Raw genomic sequence first — 20,779 nt, 5'->3', positions numbered from 1 at the left:
AATACAAGTGAGGACAGAGACCGGGGCCCAAGTTTCGGCCTCAGTTGCTCCTGATTTTTGGAGCAACTGGTGTAGAACGGAGTATCGTAGAAATTCAAATTCTCGGCATTTAGTTTGCTCCAGTTCCAGTTAGTTAGAACAGTTTCACTTTGGAACAGAATTTTTTTTTCCAGAAGGGGGCGTGCCCGGCCTCTTACACCTGTTTTCAAAGTTTCGGCAGTGAAAACTTACTCCAAACTAACTTAGAATGGAGCAAGTGAAGATTTTTGTACGCTCGAAAAAACCTTGTCTACACTTTAGAAAATCAGGCGTAGGGAATGGTGGGGGGGGGGTTTTAAAGGGAAGTTTACAAACATTAAACACTTCAGTTTTACAAATAAAGAGCCATCATCAATAATAAGTGATAAATACATCAATAAATCAACCAATAAATCAATCAAAAAAAATTAATAAGAAATAATTTTTTTTTTAAATCAATAAATAAAAAATTTTCTACTTACCGACTGCAGCACCGGGAGCCCTCCAACAGCGTGCTGGGATGCCCCACCCCACAGTGTGTCTCTGTCAGTGTCTCTATCTCTGTCTGTGTGTGTCTCTCACTCTCTGTCTGTCAGTGTCTGTGTTTCTGACAGCAAGGGGAGGGGGAGGAGGGGGGTAGAGGGAGAGGGGGGGGGCAGGGGGAGGGGAGGGGAGGGAGGGAGGCAGAGGGGGAGGGATGCGGGAGAAGGGGGAGGGAAGGGGAGGGAAGGGGTAGAGGGGAAAGGGGGGAGAGGAGAAGGGGGGGAAGGAGAAGGGGGGGAGAAAGGAGAAGGGGGGGAGAAAGGAGAAGGGGGGAGAAAGGAGAAGGGGGGAGAAAGGAGAAGGGGGGAGAAAGGAGAAGGGGGGGAGAAAGGAGAAGGGGGGGAGGAGAAGGGGGGGAAAGGAGAAGGGGGGGAAAGGAGAAGGGGGAAGGAGAAGGGGAAAGGAGAAGGGGGGGAAGAAAGGAGAAGGGGGGAAAGGAGAAGGGGGAAGGGAGGCTGAACGGGCCGGGCCCGGCTGGGCCCGAGACTTCGGGCAGGGCCCGTCCCCAGCACCAGATTTACAGGTAGGTGGCGTTGGGTCGGGTCGGATCCGGGGTCGGGAGCGCGGGTCGGGGGGAGCGCGGGTCCGGTCCGGTCCGGTCCGGGGGTGGGGGGAAGCGGGAGTCGGGTCGGTGTCGGGTCCGGTGGGGGGGCGGCAAGCGAGATTCGAGTCGGGTCGGGAGGAAGCAGGAGCTGGGCGTGGGAGGAGCCTTATGCACGCAGCCCCAGTGAGGCCATTTGGCCAGGGCTAGGGGCTGCGTGCTTCGGGCCCCTCCCACACAGTTCGGCGCCTGGAGCTACTGCACATGTGCGCCCACTGTAGCGCGCATGTGCAGAGGTTCCGGCACTGTTTTCAGCGCAGGGACCTGGCTCCGCCCCCTACAGCTCCTGCTGCGCCGCGCCCAGCTCCAGAGGACCAGCAGGGAGCCGGAGAATCTAACTTTTTTTTCGGCGCACTTTGTGGCATCAAAAACGGGCCGGCGCAGCCCGAAACTTGATCCCCATATCACAGCAAGTGATCAGGAAGGCAAATGGAATGTTGGCCTTTATTGCAAGGCGGATCGAGTATAAAAGCAGAGAAGTCCTGCTACAACTGTACAGGGTATTGGTGAAGCCACACCTGGAGTACTGCGTACAGTTTTGGTCTCCGTATTTAAGGAAGGATATATTTGCATTGGAGGCTGTTCAGAGAACATTTACTAGGTTGATTCCGGAGATGAGGGGATTGACTTATGAGGATAGGTTGAGTAGGTTGGGCCTATACACATTGGAGTTCAGAAGAATGAGAGGTGATCTTATTGAAACATGTAGGAAAATGAGGGGGCTCGACAAGAGAGGATATTTCCACTCATAGGGGAAACTAAAACTAGGGGATATAGTCTCAGAATAAGGGACTGCTCATTTAAAACTGAGGTGAGGAGGAATTTCTTCTCTCAGAGGGTTGTAAATCTGTGGAATTCTCTGCCCCAGAGAGCTGTGGAGGCTGGGTCATTGAATATATTTAAGGCAGAGATAGACAGATTTTTGAGCGATAAGGGAGTAAAGGGTTATGGGGAGCGGGCAGGGAAGTGGAGCTGAGTCCATGATCAGATCAGCCATGATCTTATTGAAAAGCGGAGCAGGCCCGAGGGGCCAAATGGCCGATTTCTGCTCCTATTTCTTATGTTCTTATATTCGAGACATTACCGAAATCTGATAAATATGGAGATGTTTTTCTTTGGAAATTCATAGTTCATGCTCTGGAACTCAAATTAGTACAAGACAAAGGGTAAAGAATTGCGGGGTGTGGAGAGGGGGTAGGTCTTCTGTCGCTAGTCTCGCTTATATAAATTAGCATTTGTCTAGGCAGCAAAAATGTTATTTTCTACATCTTTGGAATTTCTCTGCCCCAGAGGGCTGTGGATGCTGAGTCGTTGAGTATATTCAAGACAGAGATAGATATATTTTTGGACTCTCGGGGAATCAAGGGATATGGGGATCGGGCGGGAAAGTGGAGTTGAGGTCGAAGATCAGCCATGATCTCATTGAATGGCGGAGCAGGCTCGAAGGGCCGAGTGGCCGACTCCTGCTCCCGATTCTTATGTTCTCGTTCATCATCATCATAGGAAGTCACAGGTGTTTCAATGAAGGAGCTAATATTCCAGATCCCGAACTACATCCTGAAGGGTGGAAGATGCCCTGTGCGTGGATTTTTTTAACGTGGGGTGACCCGTTGCACACCAGCCACCACACGGGCTTGACAGAGCTAGGTCTTGGTCCAGTGGCAAGGATTTACCAGGATGACTGGAGACCTGCTCTGCTGCACGGACCTAGTGCGCTCACACATATCGCACAGTGTGGGCTGGGCCCGTGCTGCCCCTGGGCCCTCGCCTCTTTTGGGCCCCAAACTCATGCCTCCCCTGGGCTCCGATCACATCCCTCTACGGACTATTGCCTCTCCTTCGCCCCTCCTGCTGTGCCTGCCTGCACTGCAATCTCCTTCAGTTCCACTGAAGAAGCACATAAGTCTGGACTTCAAAATAAGCCTTTCTACGGACTTTCGTGTGTTCATGCAAGAGAGAGAAAAAAAAAAATAATGTGTCTGAATGCGTGAGACAAAAGATTTGGTTTTCCCTACGTAAAATAGGTAAGGTAGGAGTTTATGCAACCAGGGGAAACGACAGGCAGGCTAAACTATCCCAGTATTTTCTGCTTTCATCTCAATTTCCAGCCTCTGCAGTATCTTCGCCTTTTGTTTGATTCACTGCTGCCTCTCTTCCAGAGATGTCCCTCTGACAGAAGTGCTGCTCTTCTCTCCGACGTGATTTCCGTTTGTCCCTTTCAACCGGGATGGCGGGACTGACATATCAAGAAAGACTGGATCAACTGGGCTTGTATTCACTGGAGTTCAGAAGAATGAGAGGGGATCTCATAGAAACGTTTAAAATTCTGACGGGTTTAGACAGGTTAGATGCAGGAAGAATGTTCCCAATGTTGGGGAAGTCCAGAACCAGGGGTCACAGTCTAAGGATAAGGGGTAAGCCATTTAGGACCGAGATGAGGAGAAACTTTTTCACCCAGAGAGTGGTGAACCTGTGGAATTCTCTATCACAGGAAGTTGTTGAGGCCAATTCACTAAATATATTCAAAAAGGAGTTAGATGTAGTCCTTACTACTCGGGGGATCAAGGGGTATGGCGAGAAAGCAGGAATGGGGTACTGAAGTTGCATGTTCAGCCATGAACTCATTGAATGGTGGTGCAGTCTCGAAGGGCCGAATGGCCTACTCCTGCACCTATTTTCTATGTTTCTAACCCCGTCCGCCTTTGTTGCTATCTGCGTCCCCTCGCCAACCCAAAATGTTACCTCAAACATTGGAACTCAGATGTTTTAGAAATACATTAAGAGCAAGAGGATAACGAAGGAAAGAGTGGGGCCTATTACAGACCATAAAGGTAATCTGTGTGTGTGGAGGCGGAAGACATGGGTATGGTTCTTAATGAAAACTTTGTGTCTGTTTTCACTAAAGAGAGGGGCAATGCAGACTTTGCAAACAGGGAGGAGGAGTGTGAAATATTAGGTGAAATAGTGAGAGAGGAAGTATTAACAGGTTTAGCAGCTTTGAAAATGGATAAATCCCCAGGGCCGGATGAAATGTATCCCAGGCTGTTAAGCGAAGCAAAAAAGGAAATAGCAGAGGCTCTGACCATCATTTTCCAATCCTCTCTGGCTGCAGGTATGGTGCCAGAGGACTGGAGGACTGCTAATGTGGTACCTTTGTTAAAAAAGAGAGAAAGGGAGAGACCGAGTAATTACAGGCCAGTCAGCTTAACCTCAGTGGTGGGAAAATTATTGCAAAAAGTCCTGAGGGACAGGATAAATCTTCATTTAGGAAGAAACGGATTAATCAAGGACAGTCAGCATGGATTTGTTGAGGGAAGGTCGTGTCTGACTAACTTGATTGAATTTTGAGAGGAAGGAACAAGGAGGGTTGATGAGGGCAGTGCGTATGATGTAGTGCATATGGATTTTAGCAAGGCTTTTAATAAATTACCACATGGTAGACTGGTCACGAATGAAAAAGCTCATGGGATCCAGGGCAAAGTGGCAAGTTAGATCCAAAATTGCTCAGAGGCAGGAAGCAGAGAGTACTGGTTGATGGGTGTTTTTGTGACTGGAAGGTTGCTTCCAGTGGGGTTCCGCAGGGCTCAGTACTCAGCATTTTGTGGTAATATCAATGATCTAGACTTGACTGTAGGGTGTATGATTAAGAAGTTTGCAGATTATATTAAAAACGGCCGTGTGGTTGATAATGAAGAAAGCTGCGAACTGCAGGAAGATATCGATGAACAGGTCAGGTGGGCAGAACAGTGGCAAATGGAATTTTAATCCGGAGAAGTGTGAGGTAATGCATTTGGGGAGGGCTAATAAGGCAAGGGAATACACATTAAATGGTACAATACTGAAAAGTGTAGAGGAACAAAGGGATCTAGGAGTGCATGTCCACAGATTCCTGAAGGTAGCAGGCCAGGTGGATAAGGTGGTTAAGAAGGCATACTGAATACTTGCCTTTATTAGCCGAGGCATAGAATACAAGAACAGGGAGGTTATGCTTGAACTGTATAAAACACTAGTTAGGCCACAGCTGGAGTACTGCGTGCAGTTCTGGTCACCACATTACAGGAAATATATGATTGCACTAGAGAGGGTGCAGAGGAGATTTACGAGGATGTTGCCTGGACTGGAGAATTTTAGCTATGAGGAAAGATTGGATAGCCTGGCATTGTTTTCCTTGGAGGCTGAGGAGGGACCTTATTGAGGTGTATAAAATTGTGAGGGGCCTAGATGGAGTGGATAGGAAGGACCTATTTCCCTTGGCAGAGGGGTCAACAACCAGGGGGCAGAGATTTAAAGTCATTGGGGAGAGGCTTAGAGGGGATCTGAGGGGAAAATTCTTCACCCAGAGGGTGGTGGGGGTCTGGAACTCACTGCCTGAAAGGGTGGTAGAGGCAGAAACCCTCACCGCATTTAAAAAGTACTTGGATGTGCACCTGAAGTGCCGTAACTGACAGGGCTACGGACCGTGAGCTGGAAAGTGGGATTAGGCTGGAGAGCTCTTGGTCGGCCGGCGCGGACACGATGGGCCGAAATGGCCTCCTTCTGTGCTCTAAATCTCTGTGATTCTATGACACTGCAACCTCAACCGGTGCTGCCTGACCAGCTGAACGTCAAGCCAGCAGAGTCTGGCTTTATTGCAGATTTCCAGCTTCCGCAGAAGTTTGTTTTGTTGTTTTTGCTGAAGCAGCACGTTTCAGGGGACAGAAGTAGGATCGTGCGTGGGTTTTAGAAATTATGTCTAAATGACTAAGAAGTGAGAGTCGGAAAGTTATATTTGGTGGAGTGTTAATGCGCGCCGTTTGCTTCAAGCTGTTGTACGAAGCTGTGCCAGGATTGCGAGAGGGAAGGTGGGAGAAGCTGCTCGAACCCGAGTGACAGCCGTGGCTCTGTGGGCAGCACCCTCGCCTCGGAGTCAGAAGGTTGTGGGTTCAAGTCCCACCCCAGAGAACCCGAGCGCATAAATCTCGGCCGACACTCCCAGCAACGTGCTGAGGGAGCGCCTGAATAGTTGCGGCCCCAAAACAGATCCCAGCGGGACCCCACAAAGAAAGAAAGACTTGCAGTTAGGTAGCGCCTTTCACGACCACCCGACGTCTCAAAGCGCTTTACAGCCAATGAGGTACTTTTGGAGTGTAGTCACTGTTGCAATGTGGGAAACGCGGCAGCTAATTTACATACAGCTACGTGATAATGACCAGATTTTTGTCATGTTGACTGAGCGATAAATATTGGCCCTAGGACACCGGGGATAACTCCCCTGCTCTTCTTCGAAATAGTGCCGTGGGATCTTTTACGTCCACCTGAGAGGGCAGACATCGTGGTTTAACATCTCATCCGAAAGACAGTACCCTCTGACAGTGCAGCGCTCCCTCAGCACTGCACTGGGAGTGTCAGCCTAGATTTTTGTGCTCAAGTCGCTGGAGTGGGACTCAAACCCACAACCTTCTGACTCAGAGGCGAGTGCGCTGCCCACTGAGCCACTGGCTTGTTTAAAAAGATGGTATTTTATTGTAGCTGCTGGGTTCACTTGTGCTCAGGGACAGACATATGGGATGGCAATTGTCGACAAATCCCGTTCGTCCTGCACAACAGGTGGACATTCTGCTGTGGTCCGTCGGTAATTTGGGTCTGTTGCGAAAGAGTAGATTAGCAAAGGCTCTTCGTGACCAGGGCTTCCTTCGTCTCCAATTTCTGCCTCGTTAATACTCGCTGAAAAGCACTTCTGACAGCAACAAGCTCCAGCTGCGATGGGATTTACCCAGCACATGCTTCAGTTTTAATTATTTGCCTCGACTTGTTTTTGGTACTGCAAAATGCAACTTTGATAAAAAAGAACTGAACCCACTGGTGCCCGCAGTATTCACAATGCCACACAGCTGTAAAATTGGATTCATTTCAATATCATTTCTTGCATTCGGGTGAATTTGATTGAGGGCTTCCGCTTTACTGCCCCTTTGGGTTTAAAAGCCCCGATTGTTTCTGTCAGGCACTCATTACTAGTTTACGATTGTACCTCTCCAGTCCGGCACCCTCGGGACCTGACCGGTGGCCGGGTCAGAGAGCTTCCCGGACCACGGGAGGTCACGCCGACCCTCCCAGACTTACCGGGTGCTGCTGACCTGGGGCTGGCTGCTTTCTTCCTCGCCACCCCCACCCTGCCGCTGCCTTCGGTGCTTTAGCCCCCAGGTCGGGCCGGCCTGCTGTGTCGAGGGGCCACGCGCTCCACCCACAGACCCCTGGCGTTCCTCCCCCCCCTCCTCCCCCGGTACGGGTCAGCGCGGAGAGGGGAGCGAGGAGCGCGGCGGCCGACGGAGGCGACGAAGCTGGGCCCGAAATACGCGGGCGAGGACCCGGGCCGCGTCCTGCGCACGCGCAGCGTTTCGGGCCCAATTTCGGCGCCTCGGTCGGCCGCCACAGCTTGCTCCCCTCTCTGCGCCGACCGAGAAGGGGGGCAGCGCCGGGAGAGCGACCGGCTCGATCTCGGAGGGGAGAGGAGGAGCCACCTGCCCCAGGACACAGCGCGGGTCGCGACCCCCTCCTCCCCCCCGCCGGGAATAATGCCGGATCAGGGAGGTTGTTGGACAGGGCGTCCCGGACTGGAGAGGTTAGACCTGTAGTTTGATTATCACTCTGCTCGATTTCCACCCGTTGACTTTCCCCAACTCCGCAAGGTGTTGCCACACATACCACCTTCCCCGTCACAGCAGACAGATCACAATAAGAACGTAACATAAGAAATAGGAGCAGGACTCGGCCATTCGGCCCCTCGAGCCTGCTCTGCCATTCAATAAGAACATGGCTGATCTGATCATGGACTCAGCCCCACTTCCCCGCCTGCTCCCCATAACTCATTTATCGCTCAAAAGTCTATCTCTGCCTTAAATATATTCAATGACCCAGCCTCCGCAGCTCTCTGGGGCAGAGAATTCCACAGATTTACAACCCTCCGAGAGAAGAAATTCCTCCTCATCTCAGTTTTAAATGGGCGACCCCTTATTCTGAGACTAGGTCCCCTAGTTCTAGAATCCCCCACGAGGGGAAACATTCTCTCTGCATCTACCCTGTCAAGCCCCCTCAGAATCTTGTACGATGGCGCATATACCAACTTCCCTCTCAGTAGTCAGCTCGCAATCTTCAATCTCACACTAAATGGACAGCCTAATTGAATTCTTCACAAGATCCCAGCGGCAGTCACTGAGCAATGAGCGATTAATTTGCCCAATTGCGATTTTCCTGTAAAGTTGCTCACTGTGAATGCTGTGGAGGTTCGGGTGGGAGCACGGTGTGCGGAATATGGAGGTGAAACAATTATTCTCAGCTCGTGCACATTGTCTCTTTCAATTTATCAGGCACATGCAACAACAACTTGTATTTATATAGCGCCTTTAACGTAGTGAAACGTCCCAAGGTGCTTCACAGGAGTGTTATGAGATGAAAAATTTGACACTGAGCCGCATAAGGAGAAATTAGGGCAGGTGACCAAAAGCTTGGTCAAAGAGGTAGGTTTTGAGGAGCGCCTTGAAGGAGGAAAGAGAGGTAGAGAGGCGGAGAGGTTTAGGCAGGGAGTTCCAGAGCTTGGGGCCCAGACAACACAAAGCACGGAGAGATTATCAGGAGGGCAGAATTAGAGGAGCGCAGACATCTCGGGGGGGGTTGTGGGGCTGGAGGAGATTACAGAGATAGGGAGGGGCGAGGGCCATGGAGGGATTTGAAAACAAGGATGAGAGTTTTGAAATCGAGGCATTGCTTAACCAGGAGCCAATGGCGATCAGCGAGCACAGGGGGTGATGGGTGAGCGGGACTTGGTGTGAGTTAGGACACGGGGCATCCGAGTATTGGATCACACACAAAGAGACAGTAAATATGTAGAGTAGACTGTGACCAAAACCACAATCCACGAATGCAAATGTCAAGATGCTCCTTTGACAATCCGTAGGTTGGAACATAAATGGCATTCAATGCTGCCTTTTGTCAACTGTGGCTCAGTGGGCAGCACCCTCGCCCGTGAGCCAGAAGGTTGTGGGTTCAAGTCCTGCTCCAGGGATTCGAGCATAAAAATCTAGGCTGACACTCCCAGTGCAGTGCTGAGGGAGTGCCGCACTGTCGGCGGTGCCGTCTTTTGGAGGAGACGTTAAACCGAGGCCCCGTCTGCTCTCTCAGGTGGACGTAAAAGATCCCAAGGCACTATTTTGAAGAAGAGCAGGGGAGTTATCCTCAGTGTCCTGGCCAATAATGATCCCTCAATCAACACAACAAAGAGAGATGATCTGGTGATTATCACATTGCTGTTTGTGGGAGCTTGCTGTGCGCAAATTGGCTGCCGCGTTTCCCACATTACAACAGTGACTACTCTCCAATGCGCTTTGGCCGAGACCCCAGGGATAACTCCCCTGCTCTTCTTCGAAATAGTGCCTTGGGATCTTTTACATCCATCTGAGAGAGCAGACGGGGCCTCGGTTTAACGTCTCACCTAAAAGTCGAGTTTTGTGCTCAAGTCTCAGGAGTGGGACTTAACCCTTAATCTTCTGACTCAGAAGCGAGAGAGAGAGAGCAAGAGAGAGAGCTACCCATTGAGATGACTTTCACAGGGGTAGACTTTCACCAGTGCCTTTGGGCGGAAATAGGAAGGTATGTGAAAAATGGTGGGGAGTAGCTTACCAGTGTTGAACAGTGATTCACGTATGCAAAAATATATATTTTTTGGCTTTGTTCTACAAATCTTCATGAAAGCTTAATGGTCTGAGGAGAAGCAATCTCAGATAAGGCTTACGTGCGCCTGTACATCTCAGAAAAGGACACAGTGGCAGAGAAAAATAGCACATGAACGAGAAATTGATTTTAAATGACATCACGTGTCTTTACTAAGTGCATAAAGGGATTTCCGGAAAAGAAATCGGCCAGCTACATGACAGAGGTACACTCCATACCTCGCGGATCCTGCCAGGATTAAAAGCAGATTGCATAATGTGCATCCATTTCAGAACAACAAAGGTCCAGGGAAAACGTGGCTTAAATGGCACCCAATGTTACCATCACAGTGCGTGGTACTGCATTCATCAATAGCAGTGTGGTAGCATGGTGGTTATGTTACTGGGCATCAGATGCAGAAACCCTCACCACATTTAAAGAGTACTTGGATGTGCACTTGAAGTGCCGTAACCTACAGGGCAGCAGCCGACAGAGCGGTGCTCAGACGGGAGTTGTTGAGCAACTACTAGGGGGATCAAGGGGTATGGCGAGAAAGCAGGAATGGGGTACTGAAGTTGAATGTTCAGCCATGAACTCATTGAATGGCGGTGCAGGCTAGAAGGGCCGAATGGCCGACTCCTGCACCTATTTTCTATGTCTATGTTTCTATCCCGTTAGCGCGCATCTTCTCAATTAAAGCACATGGGATTGGGGGTAATGTACTGACGTGGATAGAGAACAGGTTGGCAGACAGGAAGCAAAGAGTAGGAATAAACGGGTCCTTTTCAGAATGGCAGGCAGTGACTAGTGGGGTGCCGCAAGGTTCAGTGCTGGGACCCCAGCTATTTACAATATACATTAATGATTTGGACGAAGGAATTGAATGTAATATCTCCAAGTTTGCAGATGACACTAAGCTGGGTGGCGGTGTGAGCTGTGAGGAGGACGCTAAGAGGCTGCAGGGTGACTTGGACAGGTTAGGTAAGTGGGCAAATGCATGGCAGATGCAGTATAATGTGGATAAATGTGAGGTTATCCACTTTGGTGGCAAAAACAGGAAGGCAGAATATCATCTGAATGGCGGCAGATTAGGAAAAGGGGAGATGCAACGAGACCTGGGTGTCATGGTACATCAGTCATTGAAAGTTGGCATGCAGGTACAGCAGGTGGTGAAGGCAGCAAATGGCATGTTGGCCTTCATAACGAGAGGGATTGAGTATAGGAGTAGGGAAGTCTTACTGCAGTTGTACAGATCCTTGGTGAGGCCACACTTTGACTATTGTGTACAGTTTTGGTCTCCTAATCTAAGGAAGGACATTCTTGCTTCTGAGGGAGCAAAGGTTCACCAGACTGATTCCCGGGATATGAAGAAAGACTGGATCGACTAGGCTTCTATTCGCTGGAATTTAGAAGATAGAAATATATAAAATTCTGATGAGATTGGACAGGTTAGATGCAGGAAGAATGTTCCCGATGTTAGGGAAGTCCAGAACCAGGGGTCACAGTCTAAGAATAAGGGGTAAGCTATTTAGGACCGAGATGAAGAGAAACTTCTTCACTCAGAGAATTGTGAACCTGTGGAATTCTCTACCACAGAAAGTTGTTGAGGCCAGTTCGTTAGATATATTCAAAAGGGAGTTAGATGTGGCCCTTACTGCTAAAGGGATCAAGGGGTATGGAGAGAAAGCAGGAATGGGGTACTGAAGTTGCATGATCAGCCATGATCTTATTGAATGGTGGTGCAGGTTCGAAGGGCCAAATGGCCTACTCCTGCACCTACTTTCTATGTTTCTATGACTCGATTACCTCAGTCATTTCCTTGTGACTCAGTTCCGATGTAGAATTATGGGGCCCAAGTTTCCACATGATTTGCGCCTGATTTTTTAGGAGCAACTGGTGGAGAACGGACTATCTTAGAAATCGCAATTCTCCACATTTTTTTTCCTGCAATTCTAGTCAGGTAGAACAGTTCTACTTTGGAACAGAATTTTTTCTTCAAAAGTGGGCGTGTCCGGCCACTGACGCCTGATTTGAAAGTTTCCACAGTGAAAACGTACTCCAAACTAAAGTAGAATGGAGCAAGTGAAGATTTTTGTCGAACTGAAAAAACCTGTTCCACACATTAAAAAATCAGGCGCAGGTTACAAATTAGGCGTCCAGAACGAGGTGGGGGGGGGGGAAGTCATTAAATTCTATAATAAATCCTTATTTATACTTCTACAAATATTATACAAATAAATCCAACCTGAAGAAACATTTATAAGCAAAGAAAAGATTAAATAAACCATCTTCCTACCTGTGTGAAAGTGCTTCAGGTAGGACTTTCGGGACCGAAGGCTGAACGGGCCGGGCCCGAGACCTCGGGCAGGGCCTGTCCCCAGCACCAGATTTACAGGTAGGTGGCGTTGGGTTGGGTCGGGGAGGTTTGGTTCGGGGGGGGGGGGGGGGGGGGGGGGGGAAGAGAGAGAGAGAGAAGGGGCGGGGGGTAGAGAGGGGGAGAGAGAGAGAGGGGGGGAGAGAGAGGGAGGAGAGAGGGAGAGGGGGAGAGAGAGAGAAGGGGGGAGAGAGAGAGGGAGGTGGGGGGGTGGGGGGGGAGGTCAGGTCGGATCCAGTCCGGGAGCGGGAGTCGGGTTGGGTCCAGTCGGGGGGGCGGGGAGCGGGAACAGGAGCGCGGGTGTCGGGTCTGGTCCAGAGGCGGGGGGGGGGGCGGGGAGCGGGTGTCGGGTCTGGTCGGGGGGGGGGGGGGGCGGAGGGGGGAGCAGGAGCTGGCCGTGGGAGGAGCCTTATTCACGCAGCCCCAGTGAGGCCATTGGGCCAGGGCTAGGGGTTGCGTGCTTCGGGCCCCTCCCACACAGTTCGGCGCCTGGAGCTACTGCACTTGCGTGCCCACTGTAGCGCGCATGTGCAGAGGTCCCGGCACTGTTTTCAGCGCAGGGACCTGGCTCCGCCCCCTACAGCTCGTGCTGCGCCGAGGGCCAGAGGACCTGCAAGTGGGGGGGGGGGGGGGGGGGGCGGGTCGGGTTGGGTCCAGTCGGGGGGGCGGGGAGCGGGAACAGGAGCGCGGGTGTCGGGTCTGGTCCAGAGGCGGGGGTGGCGGGGAGCGGGTGTCGAGGATTTTTTTAGGCGCACTTTGTGGCACGAAAAACGGGCGTCCAGGTCAGGACTGCGCCGTTCTAGGCACGTGTGGAAACTTGGGCCCATGATGCTTAATTAATTTTCTAAAAGAGGACAATGATAGTTAAACTATTATAAAAAAAAAAAGATCCACTTACATTTTTCCAAAGCATCCATGGCTGCTCCCATTTCAGCTTGTTGAATGCTGTTTGAAAGAGAAAACAAGTCTTAGAATGGCAAACTGAAGCACTGATCATGACCAGGTAGCAGAGTTATAAAACAGCTAGTTTCCTGCATACAGCAAGCGTTCCTTTGCCATTAGATGTCACCCATGGCTCAGTGGGCAGCACTCTCGCCTCAGATCAGAAGGTTGTGGGTTCAAGTCCCACTCCAGAGACTGGAGCACAAAAATCTAGGCTGACACTCCCAGTGCAGTGCTGAGGGAGCGCCGCACTGTCGGAGGGGCAGTGCTGAGGGAGCGCCGCACTGTCGGAGGGGCAATGCTGAGGGAGCGCCGCAATGTCGGAGGGGCAGTGCTGAGGGAGCGCCGCACTGTCGGAGGGGCAGTGCTGAGGGAGCGCCGCACTGTCGGAGGGGCAGTGCTGAGGGAGCGCCACACTGTCGGAGGGGCAGTGCTGAGGGAGCGCCGCACTGTCGGAGGGGCAGTGCTGAGGGAGCGCCGCACTGTCGGAGGGGCAGTGCTGAGGGAGCGCCGCACTGTCGGAGGGGCAGTGCTGAGGGAGCGCCGCACTGTCGGAGGGGCAGTGCTGAGGGAGCGCCGCACTGTCGGAGGGGCAGTGCTGAGGGAGCGCCGCACTGTCGGAGGGGCAGTGCTGAGGGAGCGCCGCACTGTCGGAGGGGCAGTGCTGAGGGAGCGCCGCACTGTCGGAGGGGCAGTGCTGAGGGAGCGCCGCACTGTCGGAGGGGCAGTGCTGAGGGAGCGCCGCACTGTCGGAGGGGCAGTGCTGAGGGAGCGCCGCACTGTCGGAGGGGCAGTGCTGAGGGAGTGCCGCACTGTCGGAGGGGCAGTGCTGAGGGAGCGCCGCACTGTCGGAGGGGCAGTGCTAAGGGAGTGCCGCACTGTCGGAGGGGCAGTACTGAGGGAGCGCCGCACTGTCGGAGGGGCAGTGCTGAGGGAGCGCCGCACTGTCAGAGGGGCAGTGCTGAGGGAGCGCCGCACTGTCGGAGGGGCAGTGCTAAGGGAGCGCCGCACTGTCGGAGGTGCCGTCTTTCGGACGAGATGTTAAACTGAGGCCCGGTCTGCTCTCTCAGGTGGATGTAAAAGATCCCAAGACAAAGTGCAGATTAGGGAGTGGGTGAATGGTGTACGAAGAAAAAGACTTGCATTTCTATAGCGCCTTTCATGACCACCGTACGTCGCAAAGTGCTTTACAGCCAATGAAGTACTTTTTTTGAAGTTGTAATGTAGGCAGCCAATTTCTTCACAGAGCAAGCACCCACATACAGCAATGTGATAATGACCAGATAATCTGTTTTTTGTTCTGTTGATTGAGGGATAAATATTGTTCCCTGGACACCGGGGAGAACTCCTCTGCTCTTTTTCAAAATAGTGCCTTGGGATCTTTTACGTCCACCTGAGAGAGCAGACGGGGCCTCGGTTTAACGTCTCCTCCAAAAGACGGCACCGCCGACAGTGCGGCACTCCCTCAGCACTGCCCCTCCGACAGTGCGGCATTCCCTCAGCACTGCCCCTCCGACAGTGCGGCACTCCCTCAGCACTGCCCCTTCGACGGTGCGGCACTCCCTCAGCACTGCCCCTCCGACAGTGCGGCACTCCCTCAGCACTGCCCCTCCGACGGTGCGGCACTCCCTCAGCACTGCCCCTCCGACAGTGCGGCACTCCCTCAGTACTGCCCCTACGACAGTGCGGCACTCCCTCAGTACTGCCCCTCCGACGGTGCGGCACTCCCTCAGTACTGCCCCTCCGACAGTGCGGCACTCCCTCAGCACTGCCCCTCCGACGGTGCGGCACTCCCTCAGCACTGCCCCTCCGACGGTGCGGCACTCCCTCAGCACTGCACTGGGAGTGTCAGCCTAGATTTTTTTGTGCTCAAGTCCCTGGAGTGGGACTTGAACCCACAACCTTCTGACTCCGAGGCGAGGTTGCTGCCCACTGAGCCACGGGCTGACACTGAAGGAGCAGAGAGAGTGGCGGAGAAGTTGAGGGAGGGAATGCAAGAGTTTGTGGCCCAGGCGGTTGAAGCCTCGGCCGGCGAGGGTCTTTCGTCATCCCCACCAGCTGATGCCTCTGACTGAACCCGCTCGGAACACTGAATCCCAGGGGGTTGTCCGCAGGCCCAGTGCTTGGCCAGCCTCGGTTCTCTGGCCCTGAAACACCACGGGGTTCCTGCCTGTCGCCCGCTGTAACAGCACCGTCGACTCCAGAACATAGAATCAGAGAGGTCCACGGCACATTCGGCCCATGGTGACTAGCCGCTCCTTAGCATTCTATGCCATTTCTCGAGGACTTCTGTCGACCTCCCATTGGATGGAGATCCCCTCGGATTCTCCGGACACTTAGCTGTAGTTTAAATTTCACTTGAGCACAAAAAAAAAAATCAATCCCTCGAGCCTGCTCCGTCGTTCAATAAGATCATGGCTGATCTTCGACCTCGAGTCCACTTTCCCCTCCCCCACCCCGCCCATATCCCTCGAGTCCAAAAATCTACTGATCTCAGCCTTGAACATACTCAACGCTTCAACTTCCAGAGCCCTCTGGGACAGAGAATCCCAAAGATTCACCACCCTCCGAGTGAAGAAATCCCTCCTCATCTCAGTCCTAAATGACCGACCCCTTGAATGACCCCGACTCCAAATATCTGAGTTGCAAGAGCACTGAGCAGGGATTGGGGTGCTGTGATCCACCCAGTGGTCCCCATCACCCCATCACCATCGGCAGTCCCTCGGAATCGAGGAAGACTTGCTTCCACTCCAAAAATGAGTTCTCAGGTGGCTGAACAGTCCAATACGGGAATTACAGTCTCTGTCACAGGTGGGGACAGACAGTGGTTGAGGGAAAGGGGTGGGTGGGGAGTCTGGTTTGCCGCACGCTCCTTCCACTGCCTGCGCTTGCTTTCTGCATGCTCTCGGCGACGAGACTCGAGGTGCTCAGCGCCCTCCCGGATGCACCTCCTCCACTTAGGGCGGTCTTGGGCCAGGGACTCCCAGGTGTCGGTGGGGATGTTGCATTTTATCAGGGAGGCTTTGAGGGTGTCCTTGTAACGTTTCCTCTGCCCACCTGGGGCTCGCTTGCCGTGTCGTAGTTTCCGAGTGGAGCGCTTGCTTTGGGAGTCTCGTGTCGGGCATGCGGACAATGTGGCCCGCCCAGCAGGTCCCCAGCAACAATGTTAGCAAGCCCCGTGAGGCTCAGCGCACCCCACTGTGGTTTCCAGCAGTGCTCTGTTATTACGCAGCCTATTAAACCAAGAAAACACATAATGCTGCATCGAATTATGCCTTCCCTCCCCGGGAGGCACCGCAGTGATTAAAACCCTGAAGTTGCGCGGCATCGAGCTCAAATGGTTTTTAGAGCTCTTTAATTACATTCTTTACAGAACAAGCTAAACCACCAGATCTTAATTCACCCGCGGAAGTGAGCAGCAGGCGCTGGGAGATGGCTTTTATTGCTTTTGCTTGCAGAGGATTTGAATCATGGCTCTCAAATGTAAGCAGCAGAGACTTCAAACTAATCTTTCAGCGAGCTCTACCTCCCACTCCTACCCTCGCCATTCATTTTCCCCATGACCGAATGTTTTATGATGGTGTAAAGATTTCACGGCACTGCGGCTAATTTCACCGTGGAATGCTGAGTCTCGGCGGCTGGCAGTGTTGGTGCAGTCGCTAATGTTTTCCAGCAATGGTTTTAACAGGTAGCGTCGCCTGCAACTTAATTCAATCAATCCCTTATGTACGAAAGTCTGGTATTAGAGAATTATGAATTTTCCCAGATTTCCCCCCCCACCCCGAATTGGCCTGGGTTTTTAATCCTCCCCCAGGACACCTCCCAGAGGGTTGTGAATCCGTGGAATTCTCTGCCCAGGGAAGCGGTGGAGGCTAGCTCATTGAATGTATTCAAGTCACAGCTAGATAGATTTTTAACCAATAAGGGAATTAAGGGTTACAGGGAGCGGGCGGGTAAGTGGAGCTGAGTCCACGGCCAGATCAGCCATGATCTTGTTAAGTGGCGGAGCAGGCTCGAGGGGCTAGATGGCCTACTCCTGTTCCTAATTCTTATGTATGTTCTTATCACATGGCTCCGGTTGGGGTGGATTGTAGAATGTTTCGGTGCAAGGGGTGTCGCAGTTGTGTGGGGCAGACTGGTTGGGCTGGGTGCTCTTTACCTTTCCGCCATTGTTCATAGGTTTATATGTAACCTTCAGGGCTGCTGACCGAGGGCCGTGCGGCTCTTTGTTGGCCGGCGCGGACACGGTGGGCCGAAATGGCCTCCGTCTGCACTATGGATTTCTACGTTTCCATGGTAGATGGGGATCATATATATTTAGTTGTACAGGTTGAACCTCTCTGGTCCGGGACTCCCTGGTCCGTAAACATCCGTGGTTCGGCATTAGTTTGCGGAACCACTGCTTTCCTGTGCCTGGGCGTCGCCGTTAAGCGCTCCCGTGACGCTCAGTATCTGGCTCTGCTTCCTCATTGTGGGACTTGGCGGCGCAGTCAAGAGGCGACAGACCCGAGACAGACAGAGAAATGACCAATCACCAACATTCCCCGCCTCTCCTCCCTCGCTCAGCGATCACCAGTACTGAGCTCCCGCGGTTCGGAAAACTCTCTGTTTCGGCGACGGTCATGTCCGAGGGTGCTGGACCAGAGAGGTCCAACCTGTAGTCATTGACCCCACTAGTCTTACCCGTGTTGAGCGTGAGACAGAGCATTGCAGCGAGGAAGATCGGGAAGAGGGTTGGGGGCAATGACGCAGCCCTGCTTGACCCCGGTCCGGGCGTGGATTGGGGTCCGTGGTGGATCCGTTGGTCAGGATCACAGCTTGCATGTCGTCGTGGAGCAGGCAGAGGATGGCGAAAAATTTTGGGGGGCAGCCGAAACGGAGCAGGGCGCTCCATAGTGCCTCGCGGCTGACATTGTCAAAGGCCTTTGTGAGGGCAAAGGCGGCCATGTACAAGGGTTGGTGCTGTTCCCCGCATTTCTCTTGCAGTTGTCGCGCCGTGAAGATCATGTCTGTTGCACCCCGTAGCGGACGGAATCCACACTGTGACTCTGGCAGGAGCTCCTCAGCCATAGGGAGAAGACGGTTGAGGAGGATTCTAGCGATGACTTTCCCAGTGGCTGATACAGGGACAACCTCAAAGCCTCCTTGATAAAGTGCAACATCCCCACCGACACCTGGGAGTCCCTGGCCAAAGACCACCCTAAGTGGAGGAAGAGCATCCGGGAGGGCGCAGAGAACCTCGAGTCTCGTCACCGAGAGCATGCAGAAACCAAGCGCAGGCAGCGGAAGGAGCGTGCGGCAAACCAGACTCCCCACCCATCCCTTTCCCTCAACCACTGTCTGTCCCACCTGTGACAGAGACTGTAATTCCCGTATTGGACTGTTCAGTCACCTGAGAAGTCACTTTTAGAGTGGAAGCAAGTCTTCCTCGATTCCGTGGGACTGCCTGTGATACTGAATCTCACCCATGATTCCCTGTGGACAGCGGGCATGTTAGAGACTGTTCAAATGTACACAAAGGCACTCAGAGTAGCTTTTGACTGAGCTCAGATAACAGGCAGGTACAGGCTACGGGTACGGGTGAAATTGTTAAAACATAACACATCGATCGCAATTTCTCGGCCAGAGGCTTCCCGCGGGCAACTGCCTCCGACCTGAAACATTTCTACGGAAGTACCCGGCGGTCCGGGAGGAGCGTGGGATTCCGGTGGGGAGGCCTTCTCTTCCCGCGCTGCGGAGCGCGCTCGCCGTCCTCCAGGTTCCCATGGAGACGGTGCAGTCACGTGTGACTGCTCAGCCAATCGGGTGCAGTATTCCACAGCTTTCTCATTAATAGCAACGGGAGCTCCGTATCTACTAGTGCTCGTTGCTATTAGTGAGAAAAAAAACCCAGAGACACTAAACACCATAACAAAAAATAACACACCTCGCATAACTAAAGTTAATTGAAATTAAAGTTAACAAATGCCTTAGAAAAAAAATGTATTTCAGATTTTTTTTAAAAAGTTTTGTAATTAGGGTTAAAAATAAACTTAGCTTAGTGGGCAGGGTTTCAAAAAATTAAAATGTTTTTTTTTAAATTTTATTGTTTACTTTTTAAAACTCTTACACCTGTAACAGTGGGCTATACAGCTGCTTTTATCAGGCACAAGAGGTTTGAAGTCATTTGCCGGGCAAGATATGGGGAAATCCTGCAATCTTGCCCAAGCAAATGTCCTCGCTCCAGAGGTGCGTTGGGGTCAGTAGACACTCAGTACGGACCCGGGAAAGCTGGGATTTCCAGGCCACTATAATGCAAAGTAGAAATTAGAGTTTGTTTTAATAAAACTAATTACAAAGATATTTTGAAAGATAGTTAGTATAAAGAAACAAAAATAAGGCAGATCATGGGAGTTAGGGTGTGCATCTGTTGGATTAAAGTGAGAGAGTTTGGACATCATCAAGATTAAGGAGTCAGTTTGAAATGGGCCCTTGGTACCAGACTGGGTACTGCTTGTTAGGTGTAAAAGAGATAAGGCGAATTGCAGTCAGGTGAACCATGGACATAGTAGGGTTGATGGAAAATTGCTGGAGGCAGCTGTGGCCAAGATACAACCTCTAGTCTGAGTGACAATGGTATTTTGACCATTTGAAAGAGGCAGCAGACTCGATGAGCCGAATGGCCTCTTTCTACACAAGAATTTAAGAAATAGGAGCAGGCCATATGGCCCCTCGAGCCTGCTCCACCATTTCATAAGATCATGGCTGATCTGATCATGGACTCAGCTCCACTTCCCCGTCCACTCCCCATAACTCCTTATTCCCTACACTGTCCCTTTAAACACTCCCAGGGCAGGTACAACACGGGGTTAGATACAGAGTAAAGCTCCCTCAACACTGTCCCATCAAACACTCCCAGGGCAGGTACAGCACGGGGTTAGATACAGAGTAAAGCTCCCTCTACACTGTCCCATCAAACACTCCCAGGGCAGGTACAGCACGGGGTTAGATACAGAGTAAAGCTCCCTCAACACTGTCCCATCAAACACTCCCAGGGCAGGTACAGCACGGGGTTAGATACAGAGTAAAGCTCCCTCAACACTGTCCCATCAAACACTCCCAGGGCAGGTACAGCACGGGGTTAGATACAGACTAAAGCTCCCTCTACACTGTCCCATCAAACACTCCCATGGACTCAGATCCACTTCCCTGCCCGCTTCTCATAACCCCTTAACCCCTTAACGGTTTCTGTGCTGTGTGACTTTCTTCTGTATCACCTTCCCCTCCAAAATAAAACATATATTCATCACTGATACTCATCAGTGTGACCATTTGAGTCACCCGCCCCTTCCTGACTGCCGATATTTGCTGAAACAAATTCCAACACATTTTATTTTCCCTAAATTCTTATAAAAAAATTTCCAGAAGCATATACAAATGTACCGCAGCTACAGGTTAACTCGGAAATGTACTTCCCCGATTTTAACCCCAGGGGGATTCCCCACTCAGGCCCAAGTTAAAATTATAATCGGGTCTCAATGATGTCACGGGGCTGTAACATGCCCATGTAAAGAAGGACCCTGTTGGCTCTGGACATGTGTCCTCGCTGCCCGCTCGGGAGAGCAGCTTAAAATCGCAGA

The 20,779-nt window shown here is 51.8% G+C and overlaps 1 protein-coding gene across 1 annotated transcript in view; it reads right to left on the bottom strand.

The window, feature by feature from the left end:
* drosha (drosha ribonuclease III) overlaps window positions 1–20,779 on the bottom strand; it is a 106,330-nt gene that overhangs the window by 2,064 nt on the left and 83,487 nt on the right. The window contains exon 22 of the mRNA XM_070879769.1: window positions 13,117–13,163. Coding sequence (XP_070735870.1) covers window positions 13,117–13,163 — 47 coding nt within the window. The remainder of the gene's footprint in view (window positions 1–13,116; window positions 13,164–20,779) is intronic.

The sequence above is a fragment of the Pristiophorus japonicus genome, chromosome 5 (assembly GCF_044704955.1).
Source record: "Pristiophorus japonicus isolate sPriJap1 chromosome 5, sPriJap1.hap1, whole genome shotgun sequence".
Lineage (NCBI taxonomy): Eukaryota > Metazoa > Chordata > Chondrichthyes > Pristiophoridae > Pristiophorus > Pristiophorus japonicus.
Note: the sequence above shows the minus strand (reverse complement) of the source record. Positions and strands in the feature narration are given on the sequence as shown.